Source organism: Rhincodon typus, chromosome 4 (genome assembly GCF_021869965.1).
Source record: "Rhincodon typus isolate 14 chromosome 4, sRhiTyp1.1, whole genome shotgun sequence".
Classification (NCBI taxonomy): Eukaryota; Metazoa; Chordata; class Chondrichthyes; order Orectolobiformes; family Rhincodontidae; genus Rhincodon; species Rhincodon typus.
Genome location: NC_063335.1, coordinates 18926918 through 18941047, shown reverse-complemented (window position 1 = coordinate 18941047; position 14130 = coordinate 18926918). Strand labels below are relative to the sequence as shown.

The 14130-nt window shown below is 37.9% G+C and overlaps 1 protein-coding gene across 1 annotated transcript in view; it reads right to left on the bottom strand.

Moving 5' to 3' along the window:
* Positions 1-3093: 3093 nt before the first annotated feature.
* LOC109916719 (lethal(3)malignant brain tumor-like protein 3) overlaps positions 3094-14130 on the bottom strand; it is a 261219-nt gene continuing 250182 nt past the window's right edge. Inside the window, exons 22-23 of the mRNA XM_048595657.1 lie at positions 9462-9524; positions 3094-3439 (exon numbers count right to left, since the gene is read on the bottom strand). Of these exons, the coding sequence (XP_048451614.1) occupies positions 3305-3439; positions 9462-9524 (198 nt within the window). The 3' untranslated portion in view covers positions 3094-3304. The remainder of the gene's footprint in view (positions 3440-9461; positions 9525-14130) is intronic.

Below are 14130 nucleotides of genomic sequence, written 5' to 3'. Positions count from 1 at the left end.
AATAAGCATGAGATCCACTTGTGATATCTTGTCTGCTAAAATAACTTGGTGACATTCACTGTTTCACAACATAAAGCATGGGGACTTGGTTGAAGTACCAAAGGGTGGTGCCCCAGCATGAGTCAGCACCTTGAGACAAAGACATGTAAAAAAGACTCAAATGCCACAGATCTTCTCTTGGTCTCTCAGCAGAATCTCAGGAGAAACCGCTTCAACAGCTGTTTATGTTATTTCACTGATGATTCCACTGGCCTCTCAAAGTAATGGAAGAAGACTGGAACAACTCAGTCTAATTTTGGGGCCAAAAGCTTTGTTTGCTCAGATATATAAATTGAAGTTTAATATATTACATATTGATTCCTCTGAACTATCAGTGTTGTTGTGTTTTGCATGAAAAGTTGAAACTAGTAAATGATGGAAAGGAGATCAGAGCATTATAGGAAGTCTGAACATAACAGAACTTTATTTGAAAAATTTGCAAGCTCACTTTGATAAAACATCACAGTTAAAAATAGTATCCAATTGAAGGTAACGTACAGCATGCCAGAATAAGAGAGATTATTTTTAAGTGTCCCCTGTAACACAGTTATCTTTTTCAACAATGTATCATCAACATTTAAATGTAGTTTACAAACACTGTATTACAAATATAACAAACTCTTTCCATGAACTGAGAAATTTTGGACTTACTTGTACATTATACATATTAAAATGTATGGCTCTGTGTTCATTGGGAACAATTTGATTTATTAATAATGACAATTTTGTTCAATGACAGTATAAAAGGTATTCAATGCCATTTTTCCATCTCCTACAAACCATGAATTTGAAGCATTTGAGGTTTTTTTGTTGAAACCTTTATTGTCAGCACCAATACTGAAAGGTAATATATAGTCACTGGTGATATTAAAGCAGAAGTATTCTAATGTTGTTGTATCAATTACCGTATATTAAATAAACTTATTAAACATGTTCTCTATCACTTTAAAAAAAAACTCCATAGGTGTAAACTCCAGCAAGGATTGCTTTATACATGAAAGTGGTATTTACTGATTTAAGTAGCTGGTCTGTTATTTGACTTTTATACTCATCACATTTCCTGATGTAGCTAAAAAGTAAGAATTGTCTCATGTCCCTCAAACCATTAAAAATTATGCTTCCAGTTGCCAAATTCCACAACAAATGTCAAGGCACAAATTCTGAGTTACAGAAATAACTTTCTGTTCTAGATGATGAAACAGCAGAAAACTAACTTACAAAACCTTTTTTTAAAAGAATCACACCCTTTCTAAAAACAAAAACATTAAAAATGAACATTCCACAAAAATAGATGCTACCGTTCAACTGGTCCATTCTTTTTATTTATTCCAACCACTTATTTTGAAAAAGTATAAAATCAATCCTATCCATTAAGCTTCTCATACCTCAGCTCTTTCATGAAATCCTACTTAGCTCTGGATATTTTAAACAAAAATGATAATAATGTTGGTTGTGTTATACATCATAAGCTATTAACAAACAAAAACTGAGGCTAGCTGAAGGAGAGGTTGTGTAGTTGATTTGTGATATAGAAAACCACTAAAATATACCAGAGTTTTATATGCACCATATTGCATTCCTGCTCTACGAGTTCTGTTTTAAACTAATGTTCCATCTTGGTAAGATAATTTTCAGTTTATGATACCATTAGTTTTAATAATAAACATGCTCTAACCCATATAGACATTGTGCATAATACTTATACAATACATAATAAAACACCATGTACATCAGAAAACCTTTTTTAAGGTAAAGTACATCATTTTGGATCAGATTGTGCAAACATAAATAACAAACATAAATTGCAATGTACTCATAATTACACTAAAAACATAGTATACAAATAGCAAAGCTCTACAGCTTGATAACACAAATCAAAAAGTAACCACTACAAAAAAGCAAACAACATGCTATTGTAGCATGTTTCCACACCTTCAAAACAAAAATTAAGTTCCTAAAACAAAATGCACTTCTTATTAAATCACATCTTATTTGGCGCACCTATTATTTATGAAAATTATGCACTTTGTTCCTTGAGGAGTAAACTTTCAATACCTTAGGAATTCATCATGAAAAGGTTATGAAAACAATGATAAAGCTTCATGCAACAATAGGAAATAGCAGAGGTTCAGAATTTATGAGTACTCTGGTATATACACAGAGTCTCTGCAATATTGCTTTCTTCTATAGATATGAATTGGAGGTGTAAGGAGGATACAAGTTGCTGTTCTACTGAAAATTATTTGTATCACACAGATAATATGTGATTAAGTAAAGTTCATTCTTGCATTATCCTGTCAGGTTGGTCTATTAGACAATCAATGCATTCAACAGCATTTTGCTGCTTTTTTTGGTTTGTGCCATAATTCACAGTATGTTTGAAGTCAGGATTTTAAATTGTGTTTGTGTGTGTGGGAAAGAATGGCTTGCATATATATGGTAAAAGAGGTTGCAAGATCTTTTGCATTATTCTGCTAACATGGCTGTTCTTTGTTCTCTGCATGTTGGAGAGCTAATACTAGAAGGAGATGATGCTCTGTGTAAAGCTGGCCCATAGTCAACATGGAGAGCCAATTTTCACATCTAATAGCAAATTTCTGTATCCTTGCTCATATGATCATATGTAGCAGCTAACTGCAAATAGATTTGACCTTAAAGTATGAGCTGTGGAATAATCAATTATATTTGCAGAGGTATTTCACCACCTAAACATATCCAAAGATGAAGGTAATATAGGTAATTTAAAAACCTATAGAAATTGTATCTGATTTCAATACATACTCTTAAGTGATTAACACATTGTGCTCTGTTTGCAGATTATTTCCTGCCTTGTTCTAAGCTCTGGGTAACATCCACATATTAACACTATTAAAGTGCATAAATCCATTTTATACTTTAAACCTGTTATCTCACAGGTAGACAACTACCTTTGCCTAACTGTATTTTTAAATTATTTATATTGTAAGATTGTAATTTCATCTGAATTGCATGTGAAATGTCTCCACATCTACTGTACAAATGCAACTTGCAAACATATCATCTACTACTACACAATTTAATGACTTCACCATATCTTATTGACAAGCAACTGTGACTAAAAATTCTTTTAATTCAACAATATCTTAGAATATCTTCATATACCCTGTTAATCTTGCTGATAAATTATCTACAGTTTAATGTGCCACTCATTACGAGGAGAATAATTTTACTATTCATTAGAAAAGAATAGCATCACTTAACAGTTGCCCTTTTCAATCCACAATGTCTATTCCAAATTATCTTCAGAATTTTTAAACATCAGAATGGAGTTGTAAATCTTCAGGGCTGGGCCTAATTTGATGCTCATGATCTTAACTATGTCCACCTGTGTCAGCAAAAGAAATGCTTCTCCATCAATCTGCTGTAAAACAAAACAAATGGCCCTGGTGAAACAATTTATGTAATTTAATTAAACCTAAAATAAAGATAAATTCATTGGCTAACTTGATCATACTTAAAACATTATTTGTAAATATATCTTGAAAAGCCACCACTAATAGCTACAAATAAATTATTTATAGAGGGACATTTTTGGTCCCCTCATATGTGATCCAAGTTTGTACTATTGAAATCCAGCTGAAGGGCAATTTCCCTGACTAATAAAAGTCTGGAAGAATCAGCAGCAGATACTCTCAGAGCAGTGATGTTCAAAGACTTGTGGATTGTTAGTTGCATGGTAAGTCAGTTTCTGAACACTGTGCTTGTATCACTGGATTGAAGCAAATAAATAATGTTTGCTAACTGCATATGTGGAAAAATGTGATGCAAGAACGTTAGCATTATTCTGCTGGCATAGCTACTCCTTGTTTACGTGTATTGGAATTCTATTACTAGAAGGAGGACGTGCTCTGTGTAATGTTTACCTACTATCAATAGGGAGGATGAATTTACTCATTAATGGCACATTTCTGAAATGTTGGTTATGATCACATGTAATAGTAAAATGTGCAAAAATTATCTAAATATGCAAATTATTGGAATCAATAATCGACCATATTTACAAAGGCATTTCATCGCTTAAACATATCTGAAGTTAAAGGTGTGCTTATACCTGGATTTGAAAGCCTATATGAAATTGTAGCTTTTTTCAAAATATATGTTCTTCAAAGTGGTTACTTATTGTGCTTTATTTGCAGATTATCTCCTGCCATGCTCTAAGCTCTCTATAAGCTCTTCCAGAGTTTTAGTTTGGTTGGGGAAATTTCCCTCAATAGGATTTCAATAATACAAACCTGTGTCTCTAGCATACATGCATCCCACGATTTTCCAAGGTCAGCCAATTTAAGTGTGATTGTGAACCTCCTATGCAGATATGACCAGGACTTGCAAACCAGAATATCAAGTGCAGGAATTCTTAAAGGGCTCCTGATGCCATCTAAAATTGAACATTATACAATGTGGAACTTGAAAATCTTCCCTGTTGCAATGCAAAAATGATGTTACAGGATAGTAGAGACAACAAGGTGCAGAGCTGGATGAACACAGCAGGCCAAGCAGCAAGTACATTTTTTTAAGACATTGCTTGTCAAGAATCAACAAGGAAGCTGTCTTGGAGCTGAAGCCACTCCTAAAATCTGCCCACAGTGAAGGTGACAGTATGAGTGATGATTATTATAGATCTCCAGAACTTTTAGGAACAAACCTGCATAAGTTTAGAAATGTAAGGAATAACTCCAAGATATAAAGACCTAGCATTTGCCTGTGCCAAGTCAGCATGCCACAAAAACTTTCAGTGCAATTTCATTGATGTAGCATGTAAAACACACTGGAAACTTTCAGGGCTTTTACAAATTCACAAGCATTGTTGTAGGACAGACTTGGCAAACGATACAGAGCTATGCAATTCCTGTTGCACAGAAATCCTGCAAATTATGTTCGCAGAGTGTGTGTCCAACAGAATGCATTTCATTAACTTGCGCAAGTTGGATTGGAGGGTGAACACTAGCTTGTCACTGTGTGCCATTTCTAAAATTCCATCTTGCTTATGATGGTAGCATATAACAGACATAAGCAATGAAGTTCCAAGGAAAGGTGTTACAATTTCTGGTCTTTACCTCTGTGCTCACAGACTTGGAAAAATCTTGCTATCATTGGAGTTAAAGGCACTGAGTTCATCGTATTACACAGGCATTTGCTTTGGGATGTTGTTGAATGCCTCCAGATCTTCCCTTCATTCTTCACTTGGCTCTCACAAGTAATGCAGAAAAGAACCATCTGCAAGTCACCTAAGTGACTATTTATGATGACTTTCATGTTAGATTTGAGAGATATTTGCAATAGGTGCGCACCCTTTCTCAGAAAAGTGCTCATAAGTCAATTCACATGACTATTTACATAAGGAACAGAAGCAGGTTATTCGGCCCAACCTGTCTGCTCTGCCATTCAGAGAGATCATGACTGATCTGATAATCCTGAATTCCACTTTCCTGCCCCTTCCCCATAATACTCAATTTCTTTACTGATTAAAATCTTTTTCCATCAGCCTTGATTATACTTAGTGACCCAGCCTCAACAGTCTTCTGCGATAAAGAATTCCATAGATTCTCTACCCTTTTAGAAGAAATTCTCCTCATTCAATTTAAGAAGTTTACAGACTACAAAAAGAATTCAGTTAGGTGCTTTGTTTCCTTATTCAATTTATTGCTGGGTAATTGAGCACATATACTAAAATTATTCTTAATTGGGGTTTTTATGATCATGAATACAAAAGTCAATGAACTTTACAAACTCAACCATTTCAACAAGAAAGGCAAATATATAGCTGAAATCCAATGATCTTTCAAAAGTCTACATTTTATATTATGCACATTAAACAGTTAGCCATCACATTATCATGAGAATGCACTGAATTACTTTGAGCAATACGTTATTATTATTTACAAGTAATTAAGGTAAGTGGAAAACAGGCTGTGGTGATTTTTGTTTCGTCTGCAGTTTTTATTTACTTTTGTAAAGGCAGTGACTCCATGGAAGGGTGCAGTTACAGTAGTTGTGCGTGTTCTTCAGTATGTTGCTTAACTGGGGATCATTTCATATGTGCACCCTTCTAGTCAGAAATGACACTTACTTGATCCCTGAGGCCATTCAGCAACTATCTCACAACAGGGAATGGTAACAAGGCTAATGTCCTTTCATTGTGCTGAAACTAACTCTAACACTTCTACTATGGTCTGGATTATGTTCACTAAGGACCATGGGTTGAACTTGGAGCTGTTCCTAATCTGTATGGCTACTTAAACACAGTGAAGTAATTTTGCCTTGTAGACTACATCACAACATGGCTACAACAAATAGGCACAGATGCAAGCCTGATAACTCAGCGTGACTCATCTTCCGTTCTGTCCAAGAAAATAAAAGCTTTCCAAGTGATTCACTGGAATTAACTATTAACACTACCCTTTGTGCAACAACTTTGCAGAATATATTCACCATCCATTAGAGAACTCTAATAGGAGTAAATCTGGAGTGCCCAATCACTGGTAGACAATCTGCCTGATGCCAGCCCGCTGTATAAAGGGGGAGGTGAAATTAATTGGACACTGAGGGTGCCTTTAGTATTTTTAATGGGATACAGAATGATTGTTACTTGGATATCATGTTCTAGTGAATACAATATTAGTTATCTTAACATATAGGCATGAGCCACAACATAGTTACATTTTGGAAGAAGAAGAAAATTGTTTTAAAATGTAAAATTTTGGGCATAAAACAATCTTAACTTCTGGTATTTGGAAAGTGTACTTCAGCTTGCCAATTTCCTAATCCATTGCCATGTCCAGTGCCATAAACCATAATGGACTTAAACCACATATGTACTGGTTTACTGGCATAATTTAATTCCAATGATCTGATTGCACAAGGCATTCGTATGTTAATACACTTCCTCCTACTCATTTCAGTTCTGCCTCACTGCTTTCTTTCCTAAAGCTTCCATATTTTCTTACTAAGTGAGTGCATTAAACCACTGTTAATAAATTCTGAATAATTTGCATACAACTATGACACGTGCATCACAACAACTCAAAGTTAACTGACTCAGAAAGTCTATCTTGGAATATAGACATCCAAGTCCAAACTTGTGCTTAAGAAGCAGACTGTTGTTGTCCCAACCGGATATAAGCCAGGTAACTGAAGGTCACTTTGACAAAGTATCAAATGCTGCCATGATTTTCTGATACTCACTTGTGGGATTCAATAATTGCTGCATGTGGTGATTTGGAAAATCTATCTTTCCATTTCTTAATTAAATATCAGAGATTTTCTGCATTATGTAATCATACATTTATATTTTTGAGCAGCTGAGAACTTTTTAAATTCCTTTACGTTTAGATTTCCAAGTGGTGTTTCCACCGGTTTAAGCTTCTTAGCACTGTAGTGAATGTGATGTGATTTGATTACAAATTGCAAACAATGCTTAAAATGAAGGTGCAATTAGAAAAACAGTTACATGTTAAAAAGATTTTATTTTACTTCCTGATCTTTCAGGAGTCAGCAAGGGTCCCAGAGGAATGGAAAATGGCTAATGTATCACCCCTGTTTAAGAAGGGAGGGAGGCTGAAGACAGAAAACTATAGGCTGGTTGGCCTGACCTCCATTGTTGGTAAGATTTGTATTCCCATTATACTTGGAAGTGCAAGGTAAATTTGGCTAAGTCAGCATGGCTTTATCAAGGAGAGGTCATGCCTGACAAATCTGTTAGAATTCTTTGATAAGGTAAACAGCTAGCTAGACAAAGGACAGCCAGTGGACGTGATCTATTTGGATTTCCAGAAGGCCTTTGACAAGGTGCCGCACAGGAGGCTATTAAATAAGATAACAGCCCATGGTGTTAGGGGTATGGATAGAGGATTGGCTGACTGGAAGAAGACAGTAGAGATAAAGGGGTCTTTTCAGTGACTAGTTGAGTTCTGCAGGGCTTTGTGTTGGGACAATAATTATTCATATTATACGATAATGATCTGGATGAAGGAACTGAGGGCAGTGTTGCTAAGTTTGCAGATGACACAAAGATAGATAGAGGGACAGGTAGCATTGAGGAAGCAGGGAGAATGCAGAAGGTCTTGCACAGGTTAGGACAGTGGGCAAAGAGGCAGCAGGTAGAATATAACGTGGGAAAATTTGAGATTATGCACTTTGGTAGGAAAGTTACAGGTGTAGACTATTTTCAAAACAGAAAAAGGGTTTGGAAATCTCAAACACAAAGGGACTTGGGATTCATCATAGAATCCCTACAGTAGGAAACAGGCCCTTCAGCCCAACAAATCCACACCGACCCTCAGAGCATCCCATCCACACCCATCCCCCTTTAATCTACACATCCCTGAACACTATGGGCAATTTAGCATGGCCATTCCACCTAACCTGCACATCTTTGGGCTGTGGGACGAAACCGGAGCACCCGGTAGAAACCCACGGAGACATGGGGAGAATGTGTAAACTCTACACAGACAGTCGCCCGAGGGTGGAATAAAACCCGGGTCCCTGGCGCTGTGAGGCAGCAGTGCTAATGACTGAGCCACCATGCTGCCCTAGTACAAGATTCTCTTAAGTTTAACATGTAGGTTCAGCTGTCAGTTGGGAAGGCAAATACAATGTTAGCATTCATTTCAAAAGGTCTAGAATATAACAGCAGAGATGTACTGCTGAAGCTGTGTAAGGCTGTGGTCAAACCATATTTGGAATATTGTGAGCAGTTTTGGGCCTCGTGTCTAAGAAAGGATGTGATGGCCTTGGAGGGATGCCAGAGGAGGTTTACAAAAATGATTCCGGGATGAAGGGCTTTTCCTAAGAGGAGCAGTTGAGGACTCTGGGTCGGTACTTGATGGAATTTAGAAGGATGTGGGGGGACCTGACTGAATATATAGAATACTGAGATAGACGGAACATGGAGAAGACGTTTCCACTTGTGGGGGAGACTAGGACACAAGAGCACAGCCTCAGAATGATGGGATGACTCTTCAGAACTGAGATGAAGAGGAAATCTTCAGCCAGAGGTGGTTAATCTGTGGATCACATTATCAATAGGGCTGTGGAGGCCAGATCATAGAGTGTACGTAAGATATAGATAGATAGTTTCTTGATTTGTAAGGGGATGAAGAGTTATAGGAAGAAGGCCGAAGATTGAATGGCAGAGCAGACTTGACGAGCTGAATGGCTTAATTCTGCTCTTATGTCTTGTGGTTATAAGGTTTACACAGTTTTTATAATTAATTCCTTACATGAAAAAGTCAAATGAAAAGGTATCATTCTGGCCTATGCTGAAACTTTACTTCAGAATGTTACAATACCTGTGCCTGCTCAATGCAACATATTCTGATCCAATAACTGTCAGGCAATTTATATTCAGTGACATTCCAAGAGATAGGGTTTACTTTGTTTCTTACCTCTTCCTTAAAGGTCTTTGCCTGTTCTTTGCAACCAGGAAGAGTCTGGACAAAGTTTGCAACCTGAAATAGCAAGAAAGAACCGATTTTGAGAGACATGAAAGAGGTTGGTTTTATATAGCACCCTTTTTCCTTCAATGTACCACAGAAGACTTTAGAGTCAATTAAGTACATTTAAAGTGTAGTCACTGTTGCAATATGGGAAATGTGGCAGCCAATTTTGATGCAGCAAAGTCCCATATTGACAAAGGCCATGTAATCTGTTATTATTTCTGAGCACTGGGAGGAAAAAGAAAGTGCTTCTCTTCTTCAAAGTCATGCTAAAGGATCATTTAAACCCAACAGTGAAGGTAGGAAGAGCCTTGATTTAATACCTCATCCAAAAGATATAAGCTATGTCAATGCAGTATTTTCTCACAGGCATATCACCCTAAATTTTGTGCTCAAGCATTTAAAATGGAACTTACTAACAACCTTCTGGTTCAAGGGCAAAGCTGACACCAAAGAACAACAGCAAATACCTCTCAGGAGGGCAGGATCTCGCGATTTTTCTCAGCCTATGTCCACCCTGGTGCCAGAAAGCCAGCTTGGCAATGCGTTCAGTTAAAACAGATATGAACTCAAGTACTGTATTACCCCTCGAGTTCCAGTTGTTCATAGACATTGTGTTGAACATGGCATCAGCCTCCTTCTTAATGCAGTTGTCAACTGTAGGTTGATTAATGTTGCTGACATCCCCTACTACAGTCTGGAAAAAGCCAAAGGCAAATAAGTTTAGCGTTGTAGCGATCTTGAGCTGAATTTTGCTGAGCTTTGGGATCCTCACGTTGGGGGAGAAAAGTAAGTTCCAAGGCCACCTTTGATATCAGCAGGACCAAATGTGTCATTTTACTGTAGCAGTCTCCTAAGTGCCTACTTAATTGCTCACTGTTCAATTAAAGACAGCAGGCAGGCTCCTGATGCTGCTGACCCCATTTAGTGCTATCCAAATTTAAGGCAGGGACACTAGCTCAATGACATCTCACAGATGGAAACGTGCTGGTGGCTCTAAGAACTGGCCCTTAGTTGGGCCTTTAATTATGCAAAATAGCTGCAGTCATGTTGTGGTCAGCCAATCCACCTTGTCGTCAATAGGTGGGAAGGCATCACTGGGGCAGGGCTGTGTCAAGGACCCATCCCAACGCACCCTCCTGCTATCTAACTGGAGCCATTGATTCTCAATCTACCAGCTGGTGGCTGGGAAATTCTACAAACTGAGATGATAGTACGGAATAATAGAAATAGAAGCATTGCAAGTGCTTCTCTGGCTTTGACAGACTAGATAAGAATGGAACCAACTGCAGTTCCACCCAGTTTTTGAAAAGAACTCAGCACCAGCAGCTGATTTTATCAAAACAGCAAATAAATTGCTCTTCTATATCTTTAAACCACTTTGGCAGGAGTGAATGTGAATCAATTTTATCTGTGTGAAAAAATTTGAGTTTTATTTATTGTTTGTCTTAGACCAGATTAAGTACAATTAAAAAAAAAACATCCATTTAAAGCTCAAGAAAACTTGGCTGTGCGACTTTTGTACTCACTCCTTAGCAAAAAACCTGTTGTGGTCAAATGAGGAGTGGGTAAAGAGGGAAACCATTAAATCCCTCCTTGTCTGGTCATAACACAAGCTGACTAAAGGTATTTACCTTCCTTAAAAGCAAGGTTAGAATTCTGACCTGCCAAGGGTGATTCATGTTAGTTCAAAAATGTTAACTATTATAATACACTAGAAACTTCTGCCTGTATCTTTTCAATTCACATATGAATGACATAAATGTAACTTCTTTTATTACCTGATACCAGTAGCTCCCTATAATTATAGGATCTGCTTCACAAAGTCAGAGTGTTTTAGTCAGGCCTTGATGTCAACTTCATTTGAAGGGTGAGCTAGAATTTTTGCCATTTTCAAGCCAAGAAAGAAAGTTCTGTAAAAGGCAAAGAACGAGCATGCCCCATGTTGCAATATTCTCTGGCAATGTTCTACCAGTCTCTCACTTTCTTTATGGCAGATCAGCAGAATCCAAGGAATTCCAGTCCAAAAATCTTTTCAGTTTTTAAAAACTAAAGCATCTGGTTGTTTACTGATAGCAGTTTGGCATTTGATGTTAGTAGGTTGTTCACTCAAGATTTAACCTTCAGCTGTGAATGTTTGAATCAACAACAGCAACAACTTAAATTTATATGGTACCTTTAATGTAATGAAATGTCCCAACACACTTTGCATAAGCATTATAAGCCACAGAAGATGATATTGGGTCAGATTACTGCAAGGTTGCTCAAGTAGGTGTCTTAAAGGAGCAACAGGTGTTGATGCATGGGACGGTCTTCCAGAGCTTGGAGCAAAGGCAACTGAAGGCAAAACCACCAATCATTGAGTAATTCAAACTGCAGATATTCCAAAGCCCAGAATTGGATGAAAGCAGATATTTCAAGAGTGTTCTTGGACCTGAGGAGATAACAGAGATAGAAGAGAGTGCCCTGGAGAGATTTCTAAACAAGAATGTGGATTTTAAAATAAAGACATATTTTGACCAGGACCCAGTAATACAGGTCAACAAATCCCAGAGGTGACAGGGGATTTGGACTTGCTGAGAGTTAAAACACAGGCAGCAGTTTTGGATGACCTCAAGTTTACATACAGTAGTTTATGGAAGACTAACCAGGAGTGGATTAGAGTAGTTGTGTCTAGAGTTAATAAAAGCATAACGGAGAGTTTTACCAGCAGCTGAGCTAAGACAGGATGAAGTTGGGTAATGTTATGAAGGGGGAAACGAATGGTTTTATTGATGGCATGAGTGTGAGGTCAGATATTTATCTGGGATCAACTGTGATGTCAAAATTGTGAAATGTAATCAGTTCCCAGGGACAGCAATGTTGCTGGTGGCTAGGAAATGAAATTTGGAATAGGTACTGAAAATAGATTTCATTTTCTTGATATTTAGTTGGAGGAAATGGCTATTCATCAGATACTAGATGCCAGATAAGCAGCCTGATAATTTAACAAGTGGAGAAGTAAAGCTGAGCACCATCACTTACAGTACATATGAAAATTAATGTCTGCCTTTGGATAATACCACTGAGGGCAAAATGTAGATTAGATTCCTGTGGGAAGCGCAGTAAACAGCACTGGGAAAGAAGTTATACTCTGGATACAATTAGATAGTCAAGAATGGAACCAGGTGAGTGGTGCCCCACCCAGTGAATGATGGTGGAGAGGTGTTTGAGCGGTGAGTTGGACTGAAGAATCTGTTTCCGTGCTGTATGACTCTGTTCATCTTACCTCTCTCACCTTAAACCCATGACCTCTAGTTTTGGACTCCCCCACCCTAGGAAAAAGACCTTGGCTATTCACCCTATCCATGCCCCTCATGTTTTTGTAAACCACTAGAAGGTCACCCCTCAGCATCTGATGCTCCAGGAAAACAAAATGCTCCAGCTATTCAGCCTTTCCCTCTAATTCAAACCCTCCAGTCCCAGCAACATCCTTGTAAATCTTTCCTGCACCCTCTCAAGTTTAACAACATCCTTCTTATAGAAAGGTGACCAGAATTATATGCATTATTCTAAAAGTGGGCTCACCAACGCCCTGTGCAGACGGAACCTGATGTCCCAACAGTGCATACTCAAATGTTCTGACTAATGAAGGCAAGCATGACAAATGCCTTCTTCATCATCCTGTCTCCCTGCAACACCACTTTAATTATCATCCCATCAATTTACACTCAATCATCAGCGATTGAAGATTTTGTCAACATTTTACACAGCAATAAGGAACTCCCTGATGCTTGATTACTCGGTCACTCGGCCCGTGCCTTATTACCACCCTAGGCTAAGAATGGACAAAATAGCTTAATTCAAGAGGTGAGTTGAGAATAAAATCAGGATGTTCCAGCAAAATTGGAGTCAATCAGAATCAGAGATAATTCTCCACTCCTTGGAGTAATACCTACCACAAAGGAAGATGGTCTGCTTGGGTAATGATCTCAATCCCAGGATATCTCTGTAGGAATTCCTCAGGACAGTGTCCTGGGCCCAAACCTCATCAGCTATTTCATCAATGACTTCCCCCCCACCATCATAAGGTCAGACGTAAGATGAGAGTATTCCTCAGATACTAAAGCAATCTATGTTCATATGCAGTGACACCTGGACAACTTTCAAACTATGGCTGGAAAATGGCAAATAACATTTGCAAGTGGCAAGTGAAGAAATATCTGCAGTAACAAAGAATCTAATAATCTTTCTTTAACATTCAACAGCACTAACATTGCTGAATTCCCTGCATCAGCATCCTAGTGTTACCAATGACCAGAAATTTAATTTGACCAGTCATATAAAAATTGTAGCCGAAGATAGCATTGGAAAATGTGACCCTCACATCCATGAACTAATATTAATTGAAAACTTCCAGGTAGCAGTGTGAGAAGCCTTGATATTGTCACCATCCCCCGTTCCTCAGGTTCATCCTTGGAATATGTCTGCTCTGCACCTTGTCCCTACTGTAGCTTCAATCCTCACAGTACATCGCTGTGTGACCTTCCTGGATATCCTGGTTGGTATGTGCTGAATGGCACCTCTGATCTGTCCAGGAATGTGAAACATACCTTACGTATACTGAACACTTGGTCAA